The sequence below is a fragment of the Megascapheus bottae genome, chromosome 32 (assembly GCF_031878675.1).
Source record: "Megascapheus bottae isolate mThoBot1 chromosome 32, mThoBot2.hap1, whole genome shotgun sequence".
Taxonomy (NCBI): domain Eukaryota; kingdom Metazoa; phylum Chordata; class Mammalia; order Rodentia; family Geomyidae; genus Megascapheus; species Megascapheus bottae.
In genome coordinates this window covers 2,620,956-2,648,330 of record NC_143540.1, presented here as the reverse complement: position 1 = coordinate 2,648,330, position 27,375 = coordinate 2,620,956, and the positions used below count along the sequence as shown (strand labels likewise).

At 53.6% G+C, this 27,375-nt stretch overlaps 1 protein-coding gene across 6 annotated transcripts in view; it reads left to right on the top strand.

Moving 5' to 3' along the window:
* Zbtb38 (zinc finger and BTB domain containing 38) overlaps positions 1 to 27,128 on the top strand; it is a 55,316-nt gene extending 28,188 nt beyond the window's left edge. For 4 of the 6 annotated variants that reach the window (XM_090323150.1, XM_090323152.1, XM_090323149.1 and 1 more), the window contains 2 exons: positions 8,438 to 8,540; positions 23,652 to 27,128. In XM_090323150.1, the coding sequence (XP_090179276.1) occupies positions 23,652 to 27,104 (3,453 nt within the window). In that variant the 5' untranslated portion in view covers positions 8,438 to 8,540 and the 3' untranslated portion in view covers positions 27,105 to 27,128. Of the gene's footprint in view, positions 1 to 7,192; positions 7,282 to 8,437; positions 8,541 to 18,443; positions 18,552 to 23,651 lie in introns of those variants that run through there. The other 2 variants (XM_090323153.1, XM_090323154.1) reach the window with 2 other exon arrangements.
* The last annotated feature ends 247 nt before the right edge of the window (positions 27,129 to 27,375 follow it).

Below are 27,375 nucleotides of genomic sequence, written 5' to 3'. Positions count from 1 at the left end.
CTCTACCACTAGGCCAAACTCCCGGCCCTAGACTGTCCACTTTCTTTCCAGAGGTGGTGTTCCCACTTCTTGTCCTAAATATCACTATGGCTTTCAGTCTTTCAATTCATTCAGCATCATGCATAGTCTCTTCTCTTGCAGAAATGCAAGACTTAAGGACTCTCAATTAAAAAAAAAAAAAAAGTAACTGGGGGGTGGAGACTTAAGCAGCTCATCCCACTTCCTGGAATCTTTGGTGAGCTACTACTATGTGACAGACACTGCCTGGCAGAATCGAGCATAACAGGATTCCTGTGGGACTCTCTTAACACAGACCAGCGCATGAGATGGACAGGCACAATTGTGTGTGGTCCCTGGTGCAGAAAGAAATGCATGGCATGTGTTCTCTCAGCGGCCTTTGTTCCTTTCCTTAGTTGGCCCTCAGTCTGGGGGCAGCTGAGCTGATGGCAAAGCCCATTCTCCACTTGGACTTTCTGTCTTGTTCTCTCACCTCCCCAGGATGTCTTGGCACCTAATAAGCTGCCGTATGTCCTTCTCCAAGCTGGCCTGCCTGCTCTGCCAGGTGACCTCAGGAGCGGCTGTCACTCACAAATTCATGAGCAGATGCTAAGTTGAGCTTTTGAATATGAAATTTTGCATTTGTGGGTGCTAGGCAAAAATGGTTCTGCTTTTTCACCTTCATTGGCAGACAATGGGGGGTCTCCCCAGCGGGCTGGGCAGCAGGTAACTTGGAGACCAGTTGGCAACTCACTTGCCTTTGTGAGGCAATCCTGAGAAATGGCTCTTTTGACCTTTCAGTGGGCTTTGCCTCTTTTCCTTGAATGGCTTCAACTATTTCTGCTGTTCTCGAGACCAGCCCTTAGATCTCTCAGAGCCCCTCACTGCCTTTGGCCTGCAGACAGAGTTTGTCCTCTGGTGCTGTTTTGTTTTCAGAAATGCCAGTCTACATATTCGTTCTGGGTTGGTGAAGGGGCAGTGGTGGCTGTCATTATTTGTTTTCCATAATACAACAACCGGCTTCCTCACTCCTGGGTCACTGCAGCCAAAAGGCTATTTTGAAATTTCTTTTCCTTTTTGCATGCTAAAATCTCCCACTCCATCTGAAGCCCTGCTCTAATTAAGGCCTCACAGCTTGGTCCCCAGTGGTGAGTGTGACGCAGGGCGCCTGCCCCGGGGCCTTACAAGCCGGTGCCACTCGAAAACAAAAGCTACCAGCTGAGAACGTGGTTAAATCCCAGAAGGGCAGTGCCCCTGGGATCCCCACCCCCACCCTCTCCCCGCTTTTGAAAAAACCTTCCTTCTTGAACTGGGGAGAGGAAAAGAAAGGAACCATGCGATGGAAAGCCTCTAAAGTGTGCAGGGTGCTGAGAAGACCTGTGGATGAGCCCAAGGCCCTTGTCCAGGAGCCACATTGGCCAGCAGGAGGGGAGATGGGGTGCAGAAGATGAGGACAGACAGAACAAAAGGAGGCACACATGCACCTTTGGGCTGGGGTGTGTGGGGTGCCAGGAGAAGGTAGATAGAGGTCGCCACCCCCCCACACACACACGTCTTCAGATGGGTCCTAAGCACAGGATCTGCTGGTGGTGTTCACAACGGCCCCATTGCATTGTTGTTGCACGTTGGCTTCTGTGCAGAGAACATGGCTATTGCCATTCCATATGATTTATGCCTTGTGGCCCCGGAAGAGCCGAGCTCTTCCATCCCATGGCTCCCACCCGTTCTGCAAGTTCAGGTGCCCCAGAGCATCTGCCGCCACCGCCCGCCGCTCCTCCTTGGGAGAAATCTGGGTGGGATGCAAGGTAAAGCAGGCCTTGCACCTGGCGGAGTGCTTTTGTCTTCTGTAAAGACAGGTCTGCCTGAACACCTGCTGAAGCTGAGGACGAGGGGAATTATTTTTTCCAAACCCATCCTGTCCACAGCAGCCATATTTGCCTCCTTTCCACCTTCCTTCCTCCTGCCCCTCTTCCCTCCCTCCCTCCCCAGTTACCACCCTTTTCAGTCCCAGCTCTCTGAGCATCTCCAGAGACCCTTCCAGTCGTCCACATTTCTTGGTCTGCAGGAGGCCGGCTCCTGCTGCTGCCTGGTGCCCCCGCTTCTCGCCTTGTTCTTAATGAGAATTCCAACCCCATTTGCTGCCCTTCCTCTCCCACCGAGGGGACTGGCCGAGCACTAAGAGCTCGTACTTCAGCAGTCCCTACACCAGGCTGCCGAGGCCACAGGAGAAGCCCAGTCCTCAGCCAGGGCCTGGAAACCTGCCTCTGTACAGAAGGTTTTGTGGTGGCAAAGGACAAATTTCCAACAAGTTGAACATAAAAATTGAATTGGCTTTTGTTAGGCCGGCCTGGGGAAAATGGTCCCTTCCCTTTGTTTCCTCTCCATGCGAAACCTGGAAGCCTCACCTAGGTCCCTTCTGTTTTGTGCACTCGCTTCCTCACCCACTTCTCCCCTTCCCTGCATAATCTCTCTCCACCATTCGCTGGAGCTGTTACACCCACCCCAGAGTGCGGCCTGGCAGTTTGGCTCTCCTAGTAAATTCTTTTCTGCCAGAATCATGTGGAGATCTCCCTTGCCACAGCCTTTACAGCTTTCACTTGAGATTTTTCCAGATGGCAGTACCCATCTGTAAGACAAAAAAAGAGTGCTCTGAGGGGGCACAGCGGCAGCTGTTTGTTTTTAATTATTACCACAAAGGTGATGTGCAGTTACAGAAGTCAGGTAGTGAATATACTTTTTGAACAGTGTCACTCTTCTCTCGCTATCTCCCAGTTTTTCCCCGCCCAGCCCCTCCCACAAGTTGTACAGCTCATTTTATAACTCATTTTCAACAGTGAGTATGTTTGTTTGCTTTTTAAAATTAATTCATTTTGGGGACCGGTATTGTGGGCTTGAACTCAAGGCATGAGCCCTCTAGGCGGGCGCTCTACCACTTGAACCACAACTCCCATTATCAGCCTTTTCTTGGTTCATTGGAGATAAGTGTCACCCATTTCCTGTCCAGGCTGGCTTGGAACCACAGTCCTCATATCTTAACCTCCTGGGTAGCAAGGATTGCAGATGTGAGCCATTGGTATCTGGCAATAGCTGGATTATTTATAAGGTAGCTTGGGCAGAGTTCATTGAGGAAGCATTGGAAGAAAAGGACTGGCGCCCACCAGGTTGCTTTCTTTATAAAGCTTAGTTCAGGGACTTCCTGTGCCACAAAAATTGGCCTCTTTGGGGACTATTTATCTTCTGATTCCTCAGACACTCATATAAACAACTTGAGGGCAGTTTAGCCCTTTGGAACTTTTGGTTTGTTCTGTTGGTTCCAGTACAGGAGCCTCCCATACATTCTGTTTGACAGCGAGAGGAAGCAAATCTGAGAATGGGTATAGGGATTGATGTAACAAATGTATTGATGAAACTGAAAAGGTAATGATACACAAATTTAATACGAGATATGGTGATGGCTGTGTCTCTATAAAACCTCACCTATGGATAAGGATATGAATTTCATGTAATTTTTATAGCTTGATACCTTAATTTTTTTCAAAATTCATTTAAAAAATGTAAAAACAAGTCTTCAATTGTAAATCGTACTAAGATAGCTCAAAGACTGATATGAACTTGGAAGACTCGTTTCCTTTCTTCCTCTTATTTTTTTCTCATTTTTTGGAGGTACCAGGGTTAGCTTTCTGAGGATATTTTGTGGGCACATTGTGTATCTTTCTTTCCGCAGCGTGAGCATTTTGTGTCAAAATGAAACAAAACCTAAAAGTATAGCTCAAATGGCAGAGCACCCAACCCAGCAAATATAAGGTCTGGAGTTTAAGCTCCGTACTAACAAAAAAAAATAATCGAGGAACCATTTCCTGTAAGTTGGAACTGTCTAGAGGCTTAGCATCAGACTCACTCAGGCGCCTCCTCTTCCTCCTCCTCCTCCTCCACATTTCATAAAAATCCTGACTTGAGGCCTCACTGGAATATTCTTCAGACCCAGCCAGCAGCGTTCCGTGCCGGGCTGGGTAAAGAGCACTCCTCCCTAACCCCCTCACCCTACCTACCTCGGGCTCTCACTCCTTTGTGGGGCAGCAGTGGTCCTGCAGTCCCCACTTCACACCACTTGGGAAGAGCAAGTTCTAGACAAAGCCTCTTCAGAAGTCGTGGTCCCAGTCAACAGAGCACCATACACAGCCCTCCTGGAATGCGTGATGCAAGTGAGATTTAAAAAAAAGATGGGGATCTACCATCTTCCTTAAATGCTTGAAGCTGAGTGAAAGAAATGAGCAGCCAGAGGAGGGGATGCTGAGAGAATTTGGTGTGAGTAAATGGTAAAATAGCAAAGACTGCAAGTATAAGAATCAGAATGAAGCAGACTCTAAACAGGTGGTGAAAGCAAATGGGTCGAAAAGAGATGTACCGCTTCAGTCTTTTTATATGATGCCGTGATGACATTAAAGCCCCACAGAGAAAGAAACGGGCCAGTTGGTGTGAAACTGGCCAATAAACTTAAAGGCCAAGCTGACCATTGCAGCACAACGGAAATCATGTGAGAATTAACCAGACCGAGGTGGAAAACAAGAACAGCTTGCTAGACCAGGCCCCTGGCAGAGGTCAGAATTTGTATGTGGTAGTTATTTCAGAGAGGAGAAACTTAAAAGTCTTGGGATGGTTGTTTCATTTTTTTATTTTGCAAATGCACTGCAATGAAAATTATTATAGGGAACAAAAATACATGCAGTTATTCTTAAAAGAGTCTATTAAAGAAAAGGATAGAATTACGACCAGGTGGACACTTCTGGAAATTTCCAGTGAGTTCCTCATACTCAGAAGAATGATTAAGAGGGAGAATCTGTGACTAGTTACAAGGAAGAATGGAAAATTTTGAAATACCGCCTGATTATTATGTAAGTTTTAGGCTGTGGTGTTTAGAACTATTGCTGTGATGTTTATTAATAACAGTTTGGGGAAATGTACTTCCATTCTGGAGAAACCGTCGGTCCCAGTGGGGGAGAAATACCAGTGTCTGTGATCCATGTAAAGGTTGCCGAAAGAGTGGTTCAGTCAGAAGAGAGTTTATTAGCTGGCGCATGTAGCATGCCTTCGCTCGATTAATGGTGAAGTGAGATTACATAGGGAAGAGTGAGAAGGAGGCGGGGATGGCAGTGGGTTAGGAAGTGACCCCAATGGATGGGGTCCTTTTGCTGATGCACAAGTAATTGACAGGTGATTAACAGATACAGGTGATTACCAGTCAGGCTCTGTACTGTTGTTCACAAAGAAGGGGAGTCAGGGGGCTCCTCTCCTGGGCAGACCTAACACATGGATGGCAGAAGCCATCCACCTGCTAAGCCTCTTAGGAAAACCAGAGCGGATTTCACCAGCAACAAGCCGTTGACGCAGGCCTGGTGATCAAGGTACCCCAGGAACACGTTAGCCAGGCAAGGAAGTGACCTTGGAGTCAGACCTGGACTTAAATCCACTGATGGCACTGGCCAGATGACTTGAGCAGATTACTCATGGAAATTTTTCTGGAGTATAAAACATGTTTCAGATAGAGAGGAGAGCATGAGTGCGTGCTGCCATGTGAATCCTGTTGCTGGAATGGTAGGAAGTTGAACTCAGAATGCAAGGGCTGGGGTTTGTAGTTCAATAGTGGAGCACCTGCTTGCACATCACCTGAAAATTAAAAATTAAAAACCCTAAGTGAGGCTCTGGGTTTAGTCCCCAGTAACACACACACTAATATTTTCAGCACTAGCAACATTCACCACAGCTTGCAAGGAAAGAACACTTGGTGTGTGCGCGGCACCGTGGTAAATCTTGCCTGTTGCCACATGTCTTCATCTCACAGAATTCTCAAAAGCCTCTAGGAAGCTCATATGTAAAAAGGTGCCCCCATTTTGTGAATAAGAAGCTGAGACCAGGAGACTGGGGAAGTGAAGTGGGGCCTTGTAAGAAAGTAGCCCTTCGAGGGCCGGGAGTTTGGCCTAGTGGTTAAGGTGCTTGCCTAGCATGCATGAAGACCCGGGTTCGATTCCTCGGTACCACATACATAGAAAAAAAGCCGGAAGTGGTGCTGAGGCTCAAGTGGTAGAGCTCTAGCCTTGAGAAAGTCCAAGGAGAGTGCTCAGGCCCTGAGCTCAAGCCCAGGACTGGCAAAAAAAAAAAAAAAAAAGAAAAAGAAAGTAGGCCTTTGAGCGCCGACAGGCCCGACCCCAAGGCCAAATTTAATTGCCCCACACCCCTACCTACCCCTCCCCTCCTGCCCCAGGAGGCTCCATTCCTGTACCTCAGTTTTCCTGGAGGTGCTTGGTTGCTTTTCAGTATTTCCATAACCTTGGGGAGGAGGGGGGGATGGAAACCCACCTATAGACCAGGAGTGACGTGTGGTTACCTCAGCTTCTGCAGAAGCTCTGGTTGGTAGTCGTTTTCTAAAAGTGTGAAGCTGAGTCCTTCCTGAGCATGCGGTGGGGTGGGGAGAGGTGGGGGGGTGGGGAGGGTGGAGGGGCCTCGCCGCACGGCTCCCCCGTCACCCTCAGCAGGCTGCCCGCGTGTCGGGCCACCCTCGCTGGCTTCCCGGGATCTCGTGTGTTGTCTACCGTGTTACTTGGTTTCCGTGGCCCCCTCCTCTCTCTCCCCCACACTTGCTTCGTGATCCCCCCGAAGCGGTCACGGGCTTTCAGGAATCCTTCCTAAAGAACTCGGAAGAGCCACATTCGGCGTGACCAGAGCAGGGGACGCGGGCAGCGGGCGGACAAGCGGCGGCGCGCCTGCCCCGTGGACAGCGCCGGCCGCTGGGGAAGCGGGGTGGGGGCCTGGCGGGCGTGGACGCTTCCTCTGTTCGCGGGTGGGGTTTGAACTCGCGGCCGAGCTCGAGGCTGGCCCTGACCCCCGAGCCCCGCTCCGCGCCCCGCTCCTCTTGCCGTGTCTCCGACCTTCCTGCCGGGGCTGGCCTCGAACCGCGGTCCTCGGGCCTCGCCTTCCCCCACCGGCCCCGGCTCCGTGGAGGAGGGCAGGCGGGCGGGGGGGCGCCCGGGACCCCGGGTCGGGCCGTGCTCGCCGCGCCCCGGCTCCGCTCCGGGACGTCCTGCCCACGGGAGGCCCGGGCCAGGCCGCTGCCCGGCGGCCGCCGCGTCCCGGGCCCCGCGCCGGGTGGGCCGGGCCGGGCCCCGCCGCCGTCCGCCTCCATTTTCTGGGCGGCGCTGCGCAGCCTGGCGCGTCGTCGGCCGGACTCGCCGGTCCGGAAGCGCCATGGACCCCCGGGGGGAGCGCGCCGGCCGCGGACCAGCCGAGCCCGTAAGTCTGCGGGTCCGGGTGGCGCGGGGTCGGGGTCCCCGAGCCCCGCCGGCCGCCGCCGGCCCGGGCGCCCGCAGGTGCCGATGGACCGCGGCCCTGGCGGCCCCGGCCTCGCCGCGCATCCACAGCCCGGCGCGCCATGGCGGGGGGCGCAGGACGGGGCGGGGGGCGCCGGGACGGGGGGGCTGCGCCCCACGTACCCCCCGTCCCGGGTCACGACCCCCGCCCCAGCCCCGGCCGGGGGGGGGCGGCGCTCAGGTCCCGGCTCCGCCCCACACACCTCGGCCCCCCCCCCCCCCCCGGCCCGGGTCACGACCCCCGCCCCAGTCCGACCCCTCGACCTAACCTGGCCCGCCCCGCCCGCCCCGGGGTCCCCCCCCGCGGCCATCCCGCCTTGGGGTGCCCCGTGGTCAGGAGAAGTGAGGCGCCTCCACTTCCTCAGGTTCTCGTGGCCGACGAGGATGGGGGAGCTGTGGAGGCGCCGGCCCAGCGGATCGTGGAATCCCCTCGTGGGTTTCCACCGGCCGCCTTTTGTTTGAAGACAGAGTTTACCGCACAGGGGGGACAAGGAGGGAGGGGGATCCACACACCGCACATGGGGTGAGGGACGCCCCATATTCAGATAATACCACGCCTCTGAAAACTGCCGGCTAACTGGTTTACCTGTCCCGCCTTCCCGGTCAGCTGAATCCAGGTTTGGGGGCAGCCCTGTGACCGTGCACGGGTTTGGGGGCAGCCCTGTGACCTTGGACGGGTTTGAGGGACAGCCCTGTGACTGTGGACGGGTTTGGGGGCAGCCCTGTGACCTTGGACGGGTTTGAAGGCAGCCCTGTGACTGTGGACGGGTTTGGGGGCAGCCCTGTGACCGTGCACGGGTTTGGGGGCAGCCCTGTGACCTTGGACAAGTTTGAGGGACAGCCCTGTGACTGTGGACAGGTTTGAGGGCAGCCCTGTGACTGTGGACAGGTTTGAGGGCAGCCCTGTGACTGTGGACAGGTTTGAGGGCAGCCCTGTGACTGTGGACAGGTTTGTGAGACTGGCCTGTGCCAGGCACTGTTCGTGCAGGCCTCAACTTCCGTCTTCGCAGGCACTGGGGACAGTCATATCATTGAAACCTGGCGCTAGTCATGCACACTGTACCCTTTTCACTGTCTAGATCTTGCTGTGGAGATGATGGAGGAGTCAGAACCGAGGATTTCCGAGTGATTTCTTTCAAAGCACGGGAAACCAACTCTTAAGGCCGGTCTGTCCTAACTGAGGTAACTAAGTTCGTGTCTCTTTCTAGCCTACATGTGATAAAAGAAACTATTGTTTGCGGGGAGGCTCTGGGGACTCCCCCCACAAAGGGCATGGGATTCATGGTGGTGACCCACCAGGTGTGGGGATTACAAAGGCTCTCATGAGAATGAACCCCTCTCCCCAGCCCACTCCACTCAGGACCTGGCGTCTCATGCCAGGCTGTGGGAGCTTTAGATACTCTCTTCACACATCTGTGGGTATCCCATAGCTGGAAGGACTTCACGTAACTTTTGAGGCTTGGGGTTGAACAAGGCTGGGATGTGGGTTCAGTTGCTGGGTCAGACAGACAGCTCGGGCCAGCTGCAGGGTAAGCATGGTGCAAGCCACTGGGCATGTGCTCCGCACGCTTCCAGGGCTCACAAAGTCCTAGTAACCACTGCTGCCGCCCGCTTGTCGGTGTGTGCCCTTTGCACTTCTGGGCAGCGTGTTAAAGGACTTTGGGCGCCCTTCATACGCTCAGTTTACTCCTGTGCCACAGGTGAGGCATAGATGAGGATGACTGAAATGTGAACATGGAGACAGGCCATGGGGTGCTTGCATCTCATCCTGTATTTGTGGAGTGATTTCTGTACGCCTGGCCATCAGACTCACTCCAAAGAGACAGGGCCCCAGGACCAGGCCTTCAGATCCACCCCTCCCCCATCCCTGACTCTCCGGCTGTCCGGCAGCGGCCAGGTCCCTAAAAACAGAGGAGTCACCGTCATTTCAGGGCTTTTTTCCTCTTGATGCCATTCATTTCTTCTCACATCTGTTCCCATCCCTTTGTTACAGTTAGGCTTCTGAGTTAAAAACAATAACAGTAGGGTCTTCTCTGAATTCCTTTATTTGCCACTCGACAATTATTTATTGAGCTTGGTACTGAAACTGATTATTGTGTTTTAACAATTGTATTGGTCATATTAAATCTCTTGGCAAGAAATTATGTATTCTACTGTTAGCAATTTTCCGCTTATGAAAATGTAAGAATGTTGGCTCCAAAAATGTTGGGAGTCTCATCTCTGGTAGATTCCAGGTAGAGGTATAGAAAAGCTATTTTCAAAATATCAAATATTTATAATTCTCCTTTTTATAGTTTTTCATTAATGTTGCCTCGGGAGGCCTTGGTATTATATACTTAGACCACAAGTGGGGGGGAAGCAATTAAGACCCAAGGGCTTTCTTTGATACAGAAATGCTCTCCTCTTTTAGCACAGTAAAGCAATTGAAGAAATACTTTTGTTTGGTGTATAAAATCAAAAGCTGGAGATTGTTCTGACAGTTGCACTAAGCAGTATATAACCAGATTTTAAGATCTGAGTGCTTCTGTTAAAAACTTAAGTCCTAAATAAGAGCAAATGAGCTGTTGCTTATGAATCTGTGAACTTCAGCCATTCTGTAACTATTCCATAGCTGAGCACCTACTGCAAGCACGGCACCAATGCTAACAGGAATGGAGAATGCTGCAGTGAAAAGCCAGCCCCTTCCTCTCAGATATGTAGTTGAAAGCAAGAAAATGGTTCCAGAAATATCTACCTAGTGAATTCAAAGAGAAGGCATTCTGGTGATTGGAGACGAGGAATGAAGGGAGATAACCCGTCTGGAGAGGGTCTAGGGAAGGGTAGAGTCCGTCCGAGTTAGAATGGGGCCACACAGGTGGCAGGGCGCAGAACACCAGAGAACGCTCAGAACTGCACAAGACTGCTCTTCAAGGCCACCTGGAAAACTGGAATGACACCAGTGGGTGTCATCAGAGGCAGTCAGACAGGGAAGCGGCATGGCTGTGATTTAAGGACCCGCTCCTGTGCCTGGTGTGGGAGGACAGTCAGGGAGGCCCTGTGGAAATCCCCTGTGGTCCACTAGGGACAAAAGGGGACGGGCGTGTTGGGGACACACATGGCTGAATGCATCCAGGACAGTGTGTGATGTGGATCATCTTCAGATACCTGCAGCCGCATTTGTACAGATGAGGCTCTCACACTCTCCAGAGGTTCTCTCCAGACCCCAGGACGCCTCCCCAGCCACACGTCGAGGGTGCAGGATAGGTTTTTGTCCCTCACTTTAACTCAAGAGGCCTAGAGACCCTCATCCCTCGTTACTGCAACTTGAGAATTTTGTTTTTAGAAGAAGCAAGGCAGAGATAAAGTGCACCCTTAAATTTGTACCGTGAGTATGGACTGCATGCCAGCAGTATGCCCAGTACCTTACGAGGGCTCAGCTTTGGCCCACCACAGCTTCACCACCTCATCTGACCTCAAGGTGCCGCCTGACAAGCTTTCAACTGTGCAAACCCTGGTAGATTTCTGCACCAGGATCCCTCAGCTGTGGAGCAGTCTCGGTGGCCAGGTTGTTGTGTATGGAGATACTCCTTAGGGAATTAACTCAGAGGCCCTCAGTTCCTGCTTGTTGCTTCTATCCAGAGGTTGGAGCAGAGGTGGGTTGGGGAAAGGTCAGAAGCCAGAGGCTTCTGCAAGGAAACTATGAATTTAAGGAAGGGGTGGGGTGGCATTTATCCACTTTGAAAGAAATGAAGATTCTGACAGAGTCAATCCACTGACAACAAAATGGGGAGGAGAACGTGGGTGGGGTTTTCAAAGTTATGGCTACAAAGATCTTTGGGAGAGAACCCACCCAACCAACTTCTTCACAATAGAAAGATCCGACCAGCTCTAGTCACAGAGCACAGCTTGTCCTCCCCACCCCCGCCCCCACCCAAGGCGCCTCCCCCAGGCTGCTGTTGCTTCCAGAACTGGAGGGCACAACCTGCATTGAAACCTGGCTTTGGAGAAAGCTGACAACAGCACCTACTAAGCTTCCAGCCGGCACACAGTAGGGTACCAGGAGGCAAAATTTCTGGTGTCCTTGGCACACTGGAATTCTTTTTTTGGCCTAGTGGTAGAATGCTTGCCTAGCATGCACAAAGACCCAGGTTTGATTCCTCAGTACCACATGCATAAAAAACACTAGAAGTGGTATTGTGGGTCAAGTGGCAGAGTGCTAGCTTTGCGGGAAAAAAGCCCAAGAAAAAAAAAAGTCAAGAAAATGCTTTTAAAAATAATCGGGAGAGGCAATTTAAAGAGACTGTTCCCCACCCCCTTTTTTTTTTGGCCAGTCCTGGGCTTGAGCTCAGGGCCTGAGCACTGTCCTTGGGCTTTCTCGAGGCTAGAGCTCTACCACTTGAGCCTCAGCACCACTTCCGGCTTTTTTCTATGTATGTGGTACTGAGGAATTGACCTGGGCCTTCGTTCATGCTAGGCAAGCCCTCTACCGCTAGGCCAAACTCCCAGCCCTAGCCCCCCCCCTCTTTTTAAAGCATTTTTCTGTGAACCAGCATGTATGACCCAATGGAAGAGCCTTTGCCTAACATAGATGAAGCCTTGGCTTTTACTCCCAGATAAAATAAAACCATTTTCCCCCTCCTATATTTACAAAAACTACCATGCTGTGCTGTCAATTATTATTGAGAAGGGCAATGGCTCATGCCTGTCATCCTAGCTACTTGGGAAGCTGAGCTTGAGAGGACTGAGGTTCAGGGCCACCTAGAGCTGAAAAGTCAGAGAGACCCCATCTCAACGGGAAATAACTGGGCATGGTGGGAAGGAAGCATGAAAGAGGAGGACTCCGAGGCGCCCATCACAGCAGGAAATAAGACCCTGTCTCAAAAATAACCATACAAAAACCAGCAGCACAGGGCCAGTCTAGCCAATGTGAAGCCCTGAGTTCAAACCCCAGTACCGATCAGCGGACTTTCCATTTTGCACACCCTGAGTCTGGCCACTGTCACATGTGTGTCCATCCCAGCACCCTCCTATCAGCACTCAGTGGCCACACAAAGTCCTGGAAGGGCACCCGGGACGCCCTCCGCAGCCCAGACAGGCAGGTGCTTGTGCAAGGTGGGACAGATGTGGGCTGCAGCTTCCTGTTTTGTGAGTTGGGTGTTATTTCTAGGCCCTGTTTTATTGGTGGTGGTTGTTTTTTTTTCTGGTTCATGTGTTCGAACAACATCTGACTATTTTTAGGGCTGGTTCCAATTAGGTAATAAGATCACCAATTGGGTAAAAACAAAGCTGAGGACGTGATCGTGCCAGGCAAGGGAGACCCGTGTTTAGAATGGACTCCCCAGCTTCAAGTACCTTTGGGGGTGAGCCTGCAGATAGCTGGCCAGCTCTGATGAGGATGATGATTGGTGCCTAGAGGCAGGTGAGGATTTCCTTTCTAAAAGCTTGCTTGGGCCGTGTGTCCCTGCTTTTGCGTGCGCTCTGTCGTGGTGTGCCTGGCCTGAGCTCAGAACCAGTGCTCTGTTAGACGCTCCTTGGTAGAAGGGGCTGCTCCGGGGCCTGCATGTGTACCTGTGGCCGACCCACACCTTCCTGCCGTCTTCACCCTTCCTTTGGCTTTTCAGGGAGGAGAGAGAAGGTCCACTCTGAGAGAGTGAAGACATTCAGGATAGACTGCAGAAGCCGCTGTAACTAACTGACATGGGACATGAAGCCCTGGCTGGGGTTTTTCCCAGAGGTGCGAGACCTGGCCCACTTGCAGGGTTGCATGCCAACAGACCCTGACCTTTCCCTGGTTCCTGTCTGAGGCTTTGCAGTTCTGGGTGTCTTCAGCCACCGCAATGTAAAGTGGGGTTTTGCATGGAAGCCCGTGTCATAAAGCCTGAGCGACCTAGTTTTCCTAAAGGGAAACACACTTCTAAGTCAACTTCTGACCCTGCTATATGTTTAATTTCTCAATATTTGTTTTTGTTTTGGGGACATTTTCAGGGAGCCAATTAAGTGCTTTTTGCCACATTTGAATAATCTATTTTAAGACTTTCTATTTATAATGAGTTTCTGGTAAGCTGATGTATCTCCTTTCTATTTTAAGAAACACTTATCAAGGTCTCTCTCTCTCTCTCTCTCTCTCTCTCTCTCTCTCTCTCTCTCTCTCTCTCTTTCTCCTTCCTTCATTTTCTTTCTTCTTTTGTGAAGTTTAAATAAGAGTCTTCTCCCCAACCCTATCAACTATCTTACATTAAACATGACGTACTTTTCTCCCTCCTTGCTCAGAATAATGAAACTTGTGATGCGTAATCATTGTTGTAAGTCAGTGAAGAGATAACTTTGCAGGCACGCGTTATGGTACTGGTGGAAAAAGAAGGTTCTGTGTGTCTCCAGACGATTTCAGTGTGAGGTGTCTCCAGGTTTCAGGGCTCCTAGTCTGGCTGTGCAGGCTCCATTTAACCCGGTAGCCATTTTCTGAGAGCCAAGCTCAGGCTAGGCTCCTCCTCCCCCCCCCACGCTTCTCAGCAGCATGTTTTCCAAAATGAAAGCTAGCTCAAGCTGTCTGTTCTTGACATTTTTCTAGATGACTGTTTTTAAAGCATCCTCTTCCTAACCACCGTGGTAGAGGTTTTCTCAGTGGTGGATTTGAGATTTGTTGTTTTTGTTGTTGTTGTTGTTGTTGCTGCTGTTTGTTTTTTGTTTTAATTTATAAACTACAGGTAAGTCCACAGATGAGCAGGGAAATTATCTGGATTCCCTTGTTTCATCAGCAACTGGTATCATCTTTTAATGTGAGGGGGGAAACTGGAAAATGCTGAGTGGAACTCAGCTCTTTCCTTTTCTTTTCTCCGCTCCCAGCCATTTTAAACTCAGTGGGTTTCTTCTGTCTAAATCATGCATCCGTTGGCTTGCCGGTTTGTGTGGCCTTCCCATGATAGGAGAGCCCTCCTTCCCGTGGTGGAAGATCCCCAGGCTTCCCTCCTTCATGCCTTCCAGTGGGGCAGCTCTGCCGATCGATTGATCTGCCCTCTGCTCCCCTGAGCCCCAGGAAGGGGTGGCTTCCCCAGTCCTGCTGGCCTCCGAGCTGAGGGCTGCGCCACTGAGCCTGGCCTCCCTCCAGAGATTGCAGTGCGGCCCGCAGTGCCTTCCGGCTGCACACGTGGGATCCGGGACAAGGAAGCAACGTGTGCAGGGAAAATCCACACCTGGCAAAGCAAGCCTCCCGGGCCCGGGCCCACGCGGTGATCTCTGTATGCTGGCATTTCTTGTTGGAGCTAGGTGGGAAGCCGCTGCTGTCTGTGGAGAGGGGGTGAGGGCAGAGGTGCCTGAGCCTCCTCCAGGCAGTCAGTCAGCATGACAGACCTTCACATTCCAGCCTGGAGGGGCCAGCTGGGATCCTTGTGACAATTCTAAAGCAGAGCCCAGCTTCCCAGAGCCGGCCACCTTTGTTCGTGGACCAGTGAGGGCTCCCAGTGGGTGTTGGGATCTCGGCGAGTATGCTTGACCATGCTGACTTCTCATTTGGAAGCCCTGAGGGACCTACTCCACTCCTGTGACCCACCTCCTGGCACTGCCCTATTTGTGTGACACAACAGGGGAGCATGACACTGTCCACTCAGAGTACTCTGACCCTGTGCTGGGCTACCGATGAAGCCAGCACCCATCACACCCACTGTCTTTCCTGCAGAGGACGGCCGGGCTTGGGGCTCTAAAGACAACACAGGCAGAATAAAAGACCCTCTGGCCAGCAGGGTGCTGACAGGCGTCCACTCACCAGGAACAACTTCGTTTCTGGTTTTGTGTTTAGTAAATATAGCTAGTGATATGTAGTTGGGGGTGGTAAATATATGTTTGACTCAGACTTTAACAGAAAGCAAGCGTAGACACTAAACAATTCAACCCAAAGATGAGGTTATGGGTTATATGTACTAATATTGAGATCACACAAAGCTAGCCGTCCCTTTGTGCATGTGAATGATGCGTTTGAAGCCCTATATCACAAAACCAAGATTAGAATCCCCTCCTTGTGAATCTTGAGCCACGTGGTACTCGGCTTTGGCTTGATTACTCCATCTTTGAAATGGAAGCATTGGCTCATAAACCCATGGGGTGTCATGAGAAGGACGGTGGTGTGACAGTGGTGGTAAATTGTAGAGGACCCACAGAAATAAAGCTGCCATTCCTGTCCTTGTTCTGGGTGTGGATGCAGTTGGCGTGGGGAAGTAGTTGGGTCAGAGCAGGGGTGGCTGGCCCGCAGGCTGGGCAGCCCCGCACTGGAATAACCACAAGCGGCTGGAATTCCGTGACCGGGAGGAGCATAATGGGTGCCGTCCTGAGCCTGAGACAAACAGAGACGCTGAGCTATTTAGGACTGCCAGGGAAAGAAGAATGCATAGAAAACGAAGTGTCCAGGGTAGGGAAACCTCCGGGTAGAAAGCGGAACTGGTTACAATTTTGCATTGTCACCAGTAAGTGAAGACCAGCCAAGGACCACAGAGCAGTTCCAAGAGGTTGACACCTTGGTCTTTTATTCTTCGGCAGTTCCCCATAACATTACATGAAGAGAAAGGAGCAGCTGTGGTCTTCCAGGAGCTCGTGAAGAAAGGGGCTGCTGGTACCCATGGCTCATGCCTTCGATCCTAACTGCTCGGGATCTGAGGATCCCAGGACAGTCCGTGAGATGCTTATCTGCCAGAAGCCAGCAGATTTGTGGCTCTCGTGCTAGAGTGTCAGCCATGAGTGGGAAAAGCTCAGGGACATTGCTCAGGCTCTGAATTCCAGCCTCATTGCCAGGAGGGGAGGGGGCATTGGGAGGGAAGAAATGAGATATACGTTCTGAGGCAGAGTGTTGAAAAAGAATGTTTCCATCTGAAGCAGACATATAATTCGATAAGCAGATAATATCCTAGCTTTGTTTTTATTCATAAATTTAGAGTTGAGTCGCCCCCTAATAGAGAAGGAAAAGAACACATAATGGAAAGTTATCAATGGTCTAAATATGTGTCATAAACAGATTATTTTTGGCCTGCCTGTGAAAGCTTTTTATTTAAATTGTTCATGCCTTTTTGCATAGGCTTAGGAGAAATGCTAACTGTACTTCTAAAGAAAGAAAACAGATGTTTGTCACTAAGTACCTTCGGTAACACAGGTGGTCGATGAGCCCCTGTGAGTTTTTGGGTACCTTGCAGGGCAGTGCGGGGCGTGGGGGAGAGTCCTGAGCACACAGGGAATGAGGAATTGACACCTTCCCTCCCCGCCCCCTCCAGAACTTCCCATTTCCCTGACTTGGGACCCAGCCTCAGCCAGCACTTATTCGTGCTGATGTCCACAACTAACGGTTCCTGTGCTTGTAGGGCTTGGATTCAAGCATTAATAAAGTGCCATGTAGGCCACACACCACTGTTCTGAACGCCATGTGGCAGATGGAGAAACTGACTCAAGGTCGTGACAGAGGAAGACCACCTGACCCCAAGGTCAGGCTTTAGATCAGACTCCTGAGTAGATAGGATTACTGTGTGTCATAGAGTGCTTTCGAATTTGCAATGAATCTAAAGTACTCTACGTAAAGTACTGAATTTCTCTTCAGTGTTCACTTCAGAGCCACCTCGAGTAGGCCACGTGGTATCTTTGGCCTTCTGCTGGAAGGCACAGGCCCACCTCACAGGGCAGAGGCTGCTCTCAGCTGACCATGCCCTGTACATGACAGCCCTGCTTGAGTCCAGCCTCTGGTCTTGGCAGCTACACGGTGGGGAGTAGGCAGTGGCGATGTTGTCCGAGCTTTTCGTAGTTTGGTTTCTAATTCATGTGTATTTCACATTTCACCACCCACAACCAAGGAGAGAGAGAGAAAAGAAATCTCAGTTCATTATATATTGGCATTCCTGAACTTGAAATGGAAGGGTTTGCGGGGGGGGGGGTGTTTGTGAAAGGGTCTCACTACATAGCCCAGACTATGCCTGAAATATAGTTTCTGAGTCATCTGCCTGACTTTGGATGGGCCGCTCCATCACGTACTAGTTTGGTGACCTTGGCTAAGGGCACAGGCGTGGGAGCGGGTGCACGCACAGCCGGTGGCTGTCATATTTGCGAACTTTTCTTCCTGCTAAGTGGGTTAGGTCAAAATGCCAGTTTGCTGAATTTGTGGGAGACCTGGGTGTCACTTTTAACCTTTGAAAGGACTGTTGACATTAGCCCCGACGTAAGCAAAAAGACACCATACCCCTTTCCTTGTAAGCCACGAAGACTTCCTTGTGTGCTAGGGATACAAATACAGGCCTGGCCAGACTTTCGGTCCCCAAACGCTGATCTAGCCTGAAGGTGGCCAGTTTCAAAGTCACAGCTTCCTGCGGGGAGTTTGTTTGTATACACTGGTGCCATAGTCCTGACCTGTGAGTGCAGGTCCCCGTGCCATTTGAGCCTTGCCATTGGTTGGTTGCCTGAGGAGGAGGCACTGGGGTCTGCCTTTGCAGTGACCCCCCCCCGCCCCCAGCCCCGTATTGAGAGACCAGGACTGCACGAGTGTCCACGGGGTTCCTGAGCAAGCAGGTGTCCGGGCAAGGCAGGCCACCCTGAAATCCTGCTGAGTTTCCAGTAGAAGAAAAGAAACCTTGGGTCTCTCCTCCCCTTTCCTCTTTCCAAACAAGCCACCTAAAACACGGGCTGCATTGTTCATGACTCTGACGGTCTTGGTTCTCACAGTCCACACACCCCGCTGCTAGCTGGAGACCAGCTTTCACCTTTTCCCTGACCCTGGGTGAGCTGGTCCAGCCAGCCTCTTCCCACAGCAGCCGGACTCCATTAAAAAACCAACACACAACTCCACTGGTGACACCGTGCCACCTCAAAGTCTGATGGCTTAGATGCCAGAAAGTCGTACAACTGCAACCCATCTGTGCCCCTGGGGGGCCGGGGGGTGCTGCCTCTAGACTACAAAATCAAGAGGATTTTTCCTTTCCACAGACACAGCTCAGATCTCTGAAGGGCTTCTGTTTTGTAATCTGTTTTCGAGATCTGACGTGTCTGTTTCTAATACCTCCAATCACGTGAGGTCTGACGTAGACGCCCCATATGACTGAGCAAATGTGCTGCGGGGTTTGTGTGTGGGATGGCAGAGCTGTCTCCCGCAGCCAGACGTCCTTTGTCAGCAAACTTGCACGGGGACTTGGGGATCCATGCAGGCCCCACACGGGCCTGATAGGGGCTGCAGATTGGGCTTCTGCAGGACTGCAGGTCAGTATCCTAACACAGCGCGTTCTTTTTTTAGTTAGGGTTTATCAAAGTTTCTTTTTATAGAAGACGGCTTGCAGCAGAGAGGGGAAAGTCGTTCCGTCAGTTCACCTTTATTGTTTATCTTAGGAACCGAGTGGACAGATAAATGCCGGGGAAGAGGGCACTTGGCCTACTCCTCTGATCAGAGGATTTAGAAAAACAAGGTTCCTTTGGGCCCTAGAGCGTAGGGCGGGGCACACTCCTCTGCCATGGCCTCAAGATTTCCTGATGAAAAAAAAAAAAACAAAACACCAGATTTCATTACGAAGCCCTACAAAGGCGCACAGAATGAATACACAGCATTTATGTGGCGACTGTTAAATTTTTATATTTCCGTGTAGCTCAGTAAGGCTGCCTCATCTAATCAGAGGGGAAGAAGACTTAGGCGAGAAGTACCGGTCAGATCATTGGCAAAAAAAAAAAATTATCTCCCCGTTTTCCAATTCTGATCCAGACAGAGTGAACCACAGGCCTATCTAACCGCAGTGTCCCAGAGAGGGAGCAGAGGAGGAGGTGGAGGAGGAGGAGGAAGAGGGGGGAGGGGGAGGAAGAGGAGAGGGCTGAGTGGGCAAATGGCCAGAAGCCTACGGACAAATAGCCAGCTGTGACCCAGCTAGTCCCGAGACCTAGAAAATAAGGATGGCAGCAGCGATAGCTCCTGTACAAACCAGAGAGCGACTCTCACCGGTGGATGACAGCTAGCATCCCGGTTCTTCCTGCCTTCCCATGCCCAAGCTCCAGAGACATGGCTTCAAGGTTGGAGTGGGAACGGCGGTCGCGTGGATGTGTCCAGGCGGTGGCTGAGGGTACACCGCCTCGGCATGAACACCCACGTCTCCTCATCAGTGCTCTCATTTCCCTCTGGGATTTCTGCTTCGGGTTTGCCATGCTTACATTCGCTTTCTCTTTAGTCCTTTCAGGCCTACCTACAACTTATCCTATTGAGTAAAATAAAATAATTTCCTGGAGACGGCCCAGTAAGAATTTTCGTGAGTATGTTCTTACTGGTTATCAGCCGTATTTGTGGGGGCTTTGTTTGTTTGTTTGGTGGTTATGGAGCTTGAACTCAGGACCTGGGTTCTGTCCCTGAGCTCTTCGTGGTAGGCTGCTGCTCTACCATGTTGAGCCAAAACTCCACTTCTAGTTTTCTGGTGGTTAACGGGGATAAGAGTCTCCTGTACTTTCCTGCCCAGGCTGGCTTTGAACCACAATCCCCAGTTCTGAGACTCCTGCATAGCTAGGATTACAAGCATGAGCCACCAGTGCCAGGCTACCTATTTGTTGTTGTTGTTATTTTATTCCTATTTGTTTTAAGTTACTGGCTCACTACAGTTTTCTCATCTAGAAGATTTTCATTATTCTTTTTCATGCGTACCTTTCCCATCTCGATCATACTAAGAATAGTGAATTTATTGCACAAAACTTCCTTTTGGGAGAACATTCTAGAAAGTAGCATGTAAATTAAATCTTTCAAAAGTTAAGTTTTTCTTTTTTTCTTATTTCTGAAGTCTGGGCTTTCCGTACTTGGTTATTCCTAAGGCTTCTGTTTTAAGTAACCCTCCGTGAAGAAAAGTGGCAGAAAACGTTGCTTGAACGTTTGTTAGTATGGGAGAGAGTGGGTCTGAGTGAGAACGACATCGCAGTTTTCATCTGGGGACAGTCCAACGGTGTGTCCAGGATGGCTTCTGGCCAGGGTCCCCTCACTTCCTGTCCTGGCTGGTTACCTACTGAGCCTGCTGAAGCAGTGGTTGCCCTGCTACAGAGAAGCCTGCTGGTATCTGGTGCCCGCCCTCGTCAGACAGGCAGCAACCCCGGTAATGCCAGGTCCTCCTGGTTTTCCTGTGCTGATTTCCAAATTCTAGAGCAGCTCATCAATGGTTAGCCAGGTTTTCGAACAAAACCTTTGGGAATGAAATATGCCCTGTCACCCGTAGTGGGGGTGATTTAGGACAAGTGCACTGTTAGACAGTGGAGGGTGTGTGGAGAGCTCTTAAGCAGGAAAGAGCAATACGGAGGGCTGAGCAATATGTAACATACACATGTCTGTAATACCGCAGTGAACATGCTGAAAAAGAAAATGGATGGCAGGAAAGAAGAGCTGGTTCTCGTGGTGGGGGTGGCAGTGGAACTGGTGACTGGGGGAAGGAATGAGAACGAACATGGTCGAGGTAGTTTATTGGCGCCTATGAAAACAGAACAGTGAAACATGTTGAAGGTATTCTAAGAAGCAGGAGGTGATGAGGGGAGGTTTGGCTGGATATAGATAGTCCACGTGTGTGGGAATGCCCAGGGAAACTTCCCCCTTGTAGGACTGATTGGGTGTTAAGTTTGTTTTAGTCACCAAATGGCATTTTTTAACAGGTTTCACCGCCTTGACAGTTTGCCTCTACCAGTTTGTATTTAGTTGAAGTCACTGTATTGACTCCAAGATGATAAACTTCTCCAGGGCTTGAAACTCTGCCTTCCTTTTTTTGTGTGTCTGGATTCCCTTTCCTCCCTCTGTTGCTGTCTAGAGTGGAGTTCTACCCTACCCATCTGGGCTCTTACAGAAGGGCCTGGCTGACCTACCATTCCCAAGCCCTGCCTCTCCTGAGCCACGCCCCCAGCACCCTGACCTGCCCCCTGCAGGCCTGATTGAGTGTTTTCCTCAAGTCCCCAGAAGCCTCTGAGGGCAGTTTTGGAATCCCCATGGCTAGGCCTGCTTCTGGCTGGTTGATCAAAAACCTCCTGGGACCAGGTGGTAAAGAAGACGCTTCTGTTTGTTCGTGTGCCTTTTCAAGAGCAAGTTGAGGTACAAGGATCCAGGCCTCACCCCACCTGTGCGAGTGGAGAGAGGGGGAAATCTGTAACTGAACGGCGTTAAAGGTTTCCAGGGAGAGACAGTGTTTGGACATCCTTCCTTTCCCCAAATACGGGGTCAGGGTAAGCATTTATCCCAAGGAAAACTGCCTTTCTACCATTCAATAAACATTTTTAAAGCCTTAGGATAAAAATGTAAATATCCACCCCACCATAAGATAAAGAAAATGAGAGACAGCCACACCAGGAACCACACTACGAATGGCTACAACAGTGGATGACAGTTAGGGAAATGTGGCGAGTGCCTTGTCCTCTTGGTCTGAACTGAAGGGTCTGTGAGTGGAGAGGTAATCCTTTCCTCTGGCCGAATGTGATACAAGAACTCATCAGACGGATGCTTGGGTAAAAGACGCTAAATAGTATAATGGGCCAGCTTATAATAGCAACTTTAGAGAAAGGTACAAAGAAGTTCTTTTGTGTGGCTGTCTGGCCTTTCCAACAGACTAAAGGCCTTGCAAGAAATGCTGTACTCAGGCCGGGAGTTTGGCCTAGTGGTAGAGTGCTTGCCTTGCATTCACAAAGACCCGGGTTCAATTCTTCAGTACCACATACATAGAAAAAGCTGGAACTGGTGCTGAGGCTCAAGTGGTAGAGCCCTAGCCTTGAGAAAGTCCAAGGACAGTGCTCAGGCCCTGAGCTCAAGGCCAGGACTGGCAAAAAAAAAAAAAAAAAGAAGAAGAAGAAGAAGAAAGAAATGCTATACTGCCTCTAGAGCTGGGAAGAAAGCACCACTGGCAGTTTTAGTCTAGCAGAACCTGTAGCTTTCCAGAGACCATATGCCCAGGACAGTGGAAAGTCCATCTGTGGACACTGGGTGGTTTCATTCATAATGGCAGGGAGGAGCTGTGAGAGGACATGCACTACGGTCAGGCGTTCACGTTGCAGCTGTCACTGAGCACCGCATGTTCCTAAAGCTGCTGCCTTGGTCATTCAAACTGGAGGAGTCCATGAGGGTTCTGGCCCAGGCTCACAGTATGGAAAGAACAAGATGATGTCCCAACTACTCCGTGTGTGTGTGTGTGTGTGTGTGTGTGTGTGTGTGTGTGTGTGTGTGTGTGTAGAATGTGACAGTTTCATCTTGTCAAGTTGAAGAAATGTTGAAGTTGCTTCTTCGAGATGAGCACAGCACACATCCCTTCTGGGAGTGTCAGCGTTCAGAGGGGAATAACCAAGCAGGGAGACTGCCCTGAAGGAGGGCTGCGCTGTCCCACAAGCTGGGGGCCCTGGCGGAATACAAGGGCTGAAAACAGAGAAGTGGTGGATGTAGGCATGTCCTCATCTCCCTTCCTGGCCACCATGGGGCAAGCTGCTCCCGCGCCATGTCCTCCCCTCCATGCCTGACCAACACCTCTGAAACGAGAGCACCTTTCATCCTGTGAGTTGCTTATTTACCTGGTTCCCTGTTCTATCTGCCACCCATGGAAGGCCCCCTCCAACTCCTTTCTCTCTCATCTCAGTACCTCACAGAGGGGGTTTTGAAAAGCTGCAGTGAGGAGGCCTCAGACATGGCGTGGGACCGGCCGCTCCAGGGCCTCTAGTGTGGAGAACGGGGTGTCCCCAGCAGTCCACCTGGGTGACTGTGGATCTCCATGAGTTACAGCCCTCTGCCATGCTAGCTGCTTCTCACGTGTCTGACATGCCACTTAAGGGAAACTTATAAAACTTACCTTTCGGTTCTACGTTTGGCTGTGATCATCAGGGCCATGGTGAAGACAGGAGGGCAAGGTCTGCCTTTTCCTGGTAGAGCTTTGCCTAGCAGGTGCAAGGCCTCGGGTTCCACCCCCCTCACACTCCCCAAAAGTGAAGAAAAATAAATACAAAAAATACAAGAAAAATAGGATACAAATAGGAGGCATGGGGAGGGACCAGGAGCAGCAGCCCTGAGGGATGGGGAGACCCTTCCCATTTGGGGCAGCAAACCCCTCCCCGACCCCCGAGTTGGGAGCCTGTGCGTTATCTCTCCACAGCTTTGGAGAGTGCAGGGGAAAGCGAGCCGTGGCAGGAGAAGCAGCTCCCGGGTGAGGACAACAGTTTTAGCTTCTAAAGTTGGCTCCGAGTCTCGGGAAGAACCAATGGAAGAGACCTGAGTTCTCTTGTCCCCACCACCCCGGACGAACGATCTTCTCTGCCCTCGCCAATAGCCTGGAAGGAAGGAAGCCCCTGGTGGAAGGGACCCTGACCATGTCTCTCCTCTCGTTTCAGATGACAGTCATGTCCCTTTCCAGGGACCTCAAGGACGACTTGCACAGCGACACAGTGCTCTCCATCCTGAACGAGCAGCGCATCCGGGGCATTTTGTGCGATGTCACCATCATCGTGGAAGACACCAAGTTCAAAGCCCACAGCAATGTCCTGGCCGCCTCCAGCTTGTATTTCAAGAACATCTTCTGGAGCCACACCATCTGTATCTCCAGCCACGTCCTGGAGCTGGATGACCTCAAAGCTGAAGTGTTTACAGAGATCCTCAATTACATCTACAGCTCCACGGTGGTGGTCAGGACCCAGGAGACGGTCACAGACCTGGCAGCGGCCGGGAGAAAGCTGGGCATCGCCTTCCTGGAGGACCTCAGTGACCGCAGCTTTGCCGGCTCCCCCAGCCCGTACGTGTTCTGTATCACCGAGAAGGGCGCCGTTAAGGAGGAGAAGAACGAGAGGCGGCCGGAAGAGCCGGCCACCATGAACGGGCCGAGGATCACCAACGCGTTCTCCATCATCGAGACAGAGAACAGCAATAGCATGTTTTCCCCCCTGGACCTGAGGGCCAGCTTCAAGAAAATGTCCGACTCGGTGAGAACGGCCGGCCTGTGCCTGGAGCGCACAGACGTGTGCCACGAGGCCGAGCCCGTGCGCACGCTGGCCGAGCACTCGTACGCCGTGTCCTCCATCCCCGAGCCCTACCGGGGTCAGGCCTCCAGGGAGCAGGGCCGCGCCTCCCCGGACAAGGCGGGCGGGGACCTCCAGGTCGGCCCCGCCGCCCAGCCCGGCACATGCCCGAAGCCAAAGACCCTGTCCACACCCCAGGACCCCGCCCCCGCCCCCGAAGACCGCGCAGCCCCTCCAGTGACCGGCCCACCACAGGCCCATCGGGAAAGAAGCCCGCCGCCCGCTGCAGCCCTCCCGCAAGCCAAGCCTCCCGACCAAGAAGACGGCCCTCCAGCCCGGGAAGATGGCACCGCGGCCGCGCGGCCCCTTCCTGACCGCGCCGGGCCACCGGCGGCCCAGGTCCCGCCTCTCGTCTACAACTGCAGCTGCTGTGCCCAGTCCTTCGACAGCAGCGCCCTGCTCAGCGCCCACATGCAGCTGCACAGGCCCACGCAGGAGCCCCTCGTGTGCAAGCACTGCAACAAGCAGTTCACCACGCTCAACCGCCTGGACCGCCACGAGCGGATCTGCATGAGGGCCGGGCCGCTGCCCGCCGCCGGGGAGGACGCGAGCTTTCTAGAAAAGTACCCCACGATAGGGCAAAACGGGGGGTCCTTCCCGGCCCCGGAAACCCTGCTAGGCCAGCGCAGGCCCAGGGAGCTGGCCGGGCCGGGCGGCGCCCTGCCAGAGGCAGACCACCTGGTGAAGTTCGTGGACGGGCAGATGCTGTACAGCTGCGCGGTGTGCAAGCGGAGCTACGTGACGCTGTCCAGCCTGCGCAGACACGCGAACGTGCACTCGTGGAGGAGGACCTACCCGTGCCACTACTGCAACAAAGTGTTCGCGCTGGCCGAGTACAGGACGCGGCACGAGATCTGGCACACGGGCGAGAGGCGCTACCAGTGCATCTTCTGTCTGGAGACCTTCATGACCTACTACATCCTGAAGAACCACCAGAAGTCCTTCCACGCCATCGACCACCGGCTCTCCATCAGCAAGAAGACCGCCAACGGGGGCCTGAAGCCGGCCGTCTACCCGTACAAGCTCTACCGGCTCCTGCCCATGAAGTGCAAGCGCGCCCCCCTGAAGGGCTTCCGCTGCGCCCCCTACGAGGGCAGCGGGGGAGCCGGGCCGGCCCCCGAGGCGGCCCCCGAGGCGGCGCCGCAGGACGCGGGGGGCAAGGCCGGCGCCCTGGGCGCGGCGCTGGGGACACCCGCGGGCCGGGGCCCGGCCGCCTCCCCGGCCGGGCCGCAGCGGGAGGGGCCCGCACGGGGAGGGGACACGTCCGCGGCGGACCCCCGCGGCCCCGGCCACCCAGGGGAGGAGCCCGTGCCTCCCGCGGAAGAAGAGGCCGCGGGCCTCGACCCGCGGGAGAAGCCGGCGTCGGTGATCAGCTACGGGGCCCCGGCGCCCTCCGTCATCGTGCACGGCCGCCAGTTCTCCTCGGTGATCACGCACGGCACGGCCGCGGCGGCCGTGGCCCGCGGCGGCCCCGCCGTCCCCTCGGAGCCCGCGGCCAGCCAGCCCCCGGAGGACGCCAGCAGGGCCGAGCTGGAGAGGGGGACCCGACCCGCCGGCCGACCCAAAGTCCCCAGGGAGAAGAAAAAAAGCCCTCCGTCCAGCAGGGCGGAGCCGGCCGAGGGCGCGCCGGGGGGCCAGGCGGACCCCGGCGGGGCCCAGGGCGCAGCCGCGGAGCCCGGGGCCAAGACCGGCAAAACCGAGACGTACATCGCCAAGCCCGCGCTGCCCGGGGCCTCCGCGGACAGCAGCGTGGCCCCCCTCTGCCAGATCACCGTGAGGATCGGGAGCGAGGCCATCGTGAAGCGGCACATCCTCGGGTCCAAGCTGTTCTGCCGACGGGGAAGGCGGCCCAGGCCCGAGGCGCCAGAGCGCGGGGACAGCCCCCCGGGGCCGGGCCACGCCGAGGGCGCGGACGCCGGCGAGGCCTTCGAGGACGCCGCCAGCGACCACGACTCCACCGACAAGCCGTGGCGCCCCTACTACAACTACAAGCCCAAGAAGAAGTCCAGACAGCTGAGGAAAATGAGGAAAATCACCTGGAGGAAGGAGCCCGCGCCCAGGAGCTCGGGCGGCGGCGGCCGGTGCAGGTCCCCAGCGGAGCTGGACCGCGCGCCGGGCCAGCGCGCCCCGGAGCGGGCGCCCGAGGACGCGGAGAGCCAGGAGATGCCCCGGCTGCAGTGCGAGCTGTGCCACGGGGGCCGCGCGGCCGAGGCGGGCGGCCAGGGCCGGGCCCACCAGCACCTCGCCCCCAGGCCGCACGTCTGCGAGCTGTGCGCCAAGCCCTTCCAGAGCCCCTCGACGCTCCGGATGCACATGCGCTGCCACACCGGCGAGAAGCCGTACGCGTGCCAGACGTGCGGGCGCCGCTTCTCCATCCAGGGCAACCTGCAGAAGCACGAGCGCATCCACCTGGGCCTGAAGGAGTTCATCTGCCGGTACTGCAGCAAGGCCTTCACCCTGAACGAGACGCTCAAGATCCACGAGCGCATCCACACCGGGGAGAAGCGCTACCACTGCCAGTTCTGCCTCCAGGGCTTCCTGTACCTCTCCACCAAGAGGAACCACGAGCGGAGGCACGTGCGCGAGCACGACGGCAAGGGCTTCGCCTGCTTCCAGTGCCCCAAGATCTGCAAGACGGCCGCGGCGCTCGGGATGCACCAGAAGAAGCACCTGTTCAAGACCCCGGCCCGGACGGAGCGGACGGGCGACCCCGACCCCCGCGAGAGCCCGGGGCACCGCGACCCGGGCGACGGCGCCCGGACCCCGTGCTGAGAAGGCGGGGGCGAGGCGGGGCGAGGTGGGGGGCGCGGCGGGGCGAGGAGGGGGGCGGCGGGGGGGGGCGGCGTCCCTCCGTTGGTTTGTTTTTAGGTCTCGGTTTCTGTCTTGTGCGTCCTTTTCCTTCGGCGCGGTTTTGCTCTGTTTGTCTAATCGTCGTGAAGGAGTGAATAGGTTTCAGGGCTCTCTTTTCTCTCTCTCTTTTTTTGAGTCTCGGGAAGAAAGGATCCCGACACCTCGGTTGGGCGGCCGGCATGGCCAGCAGCTC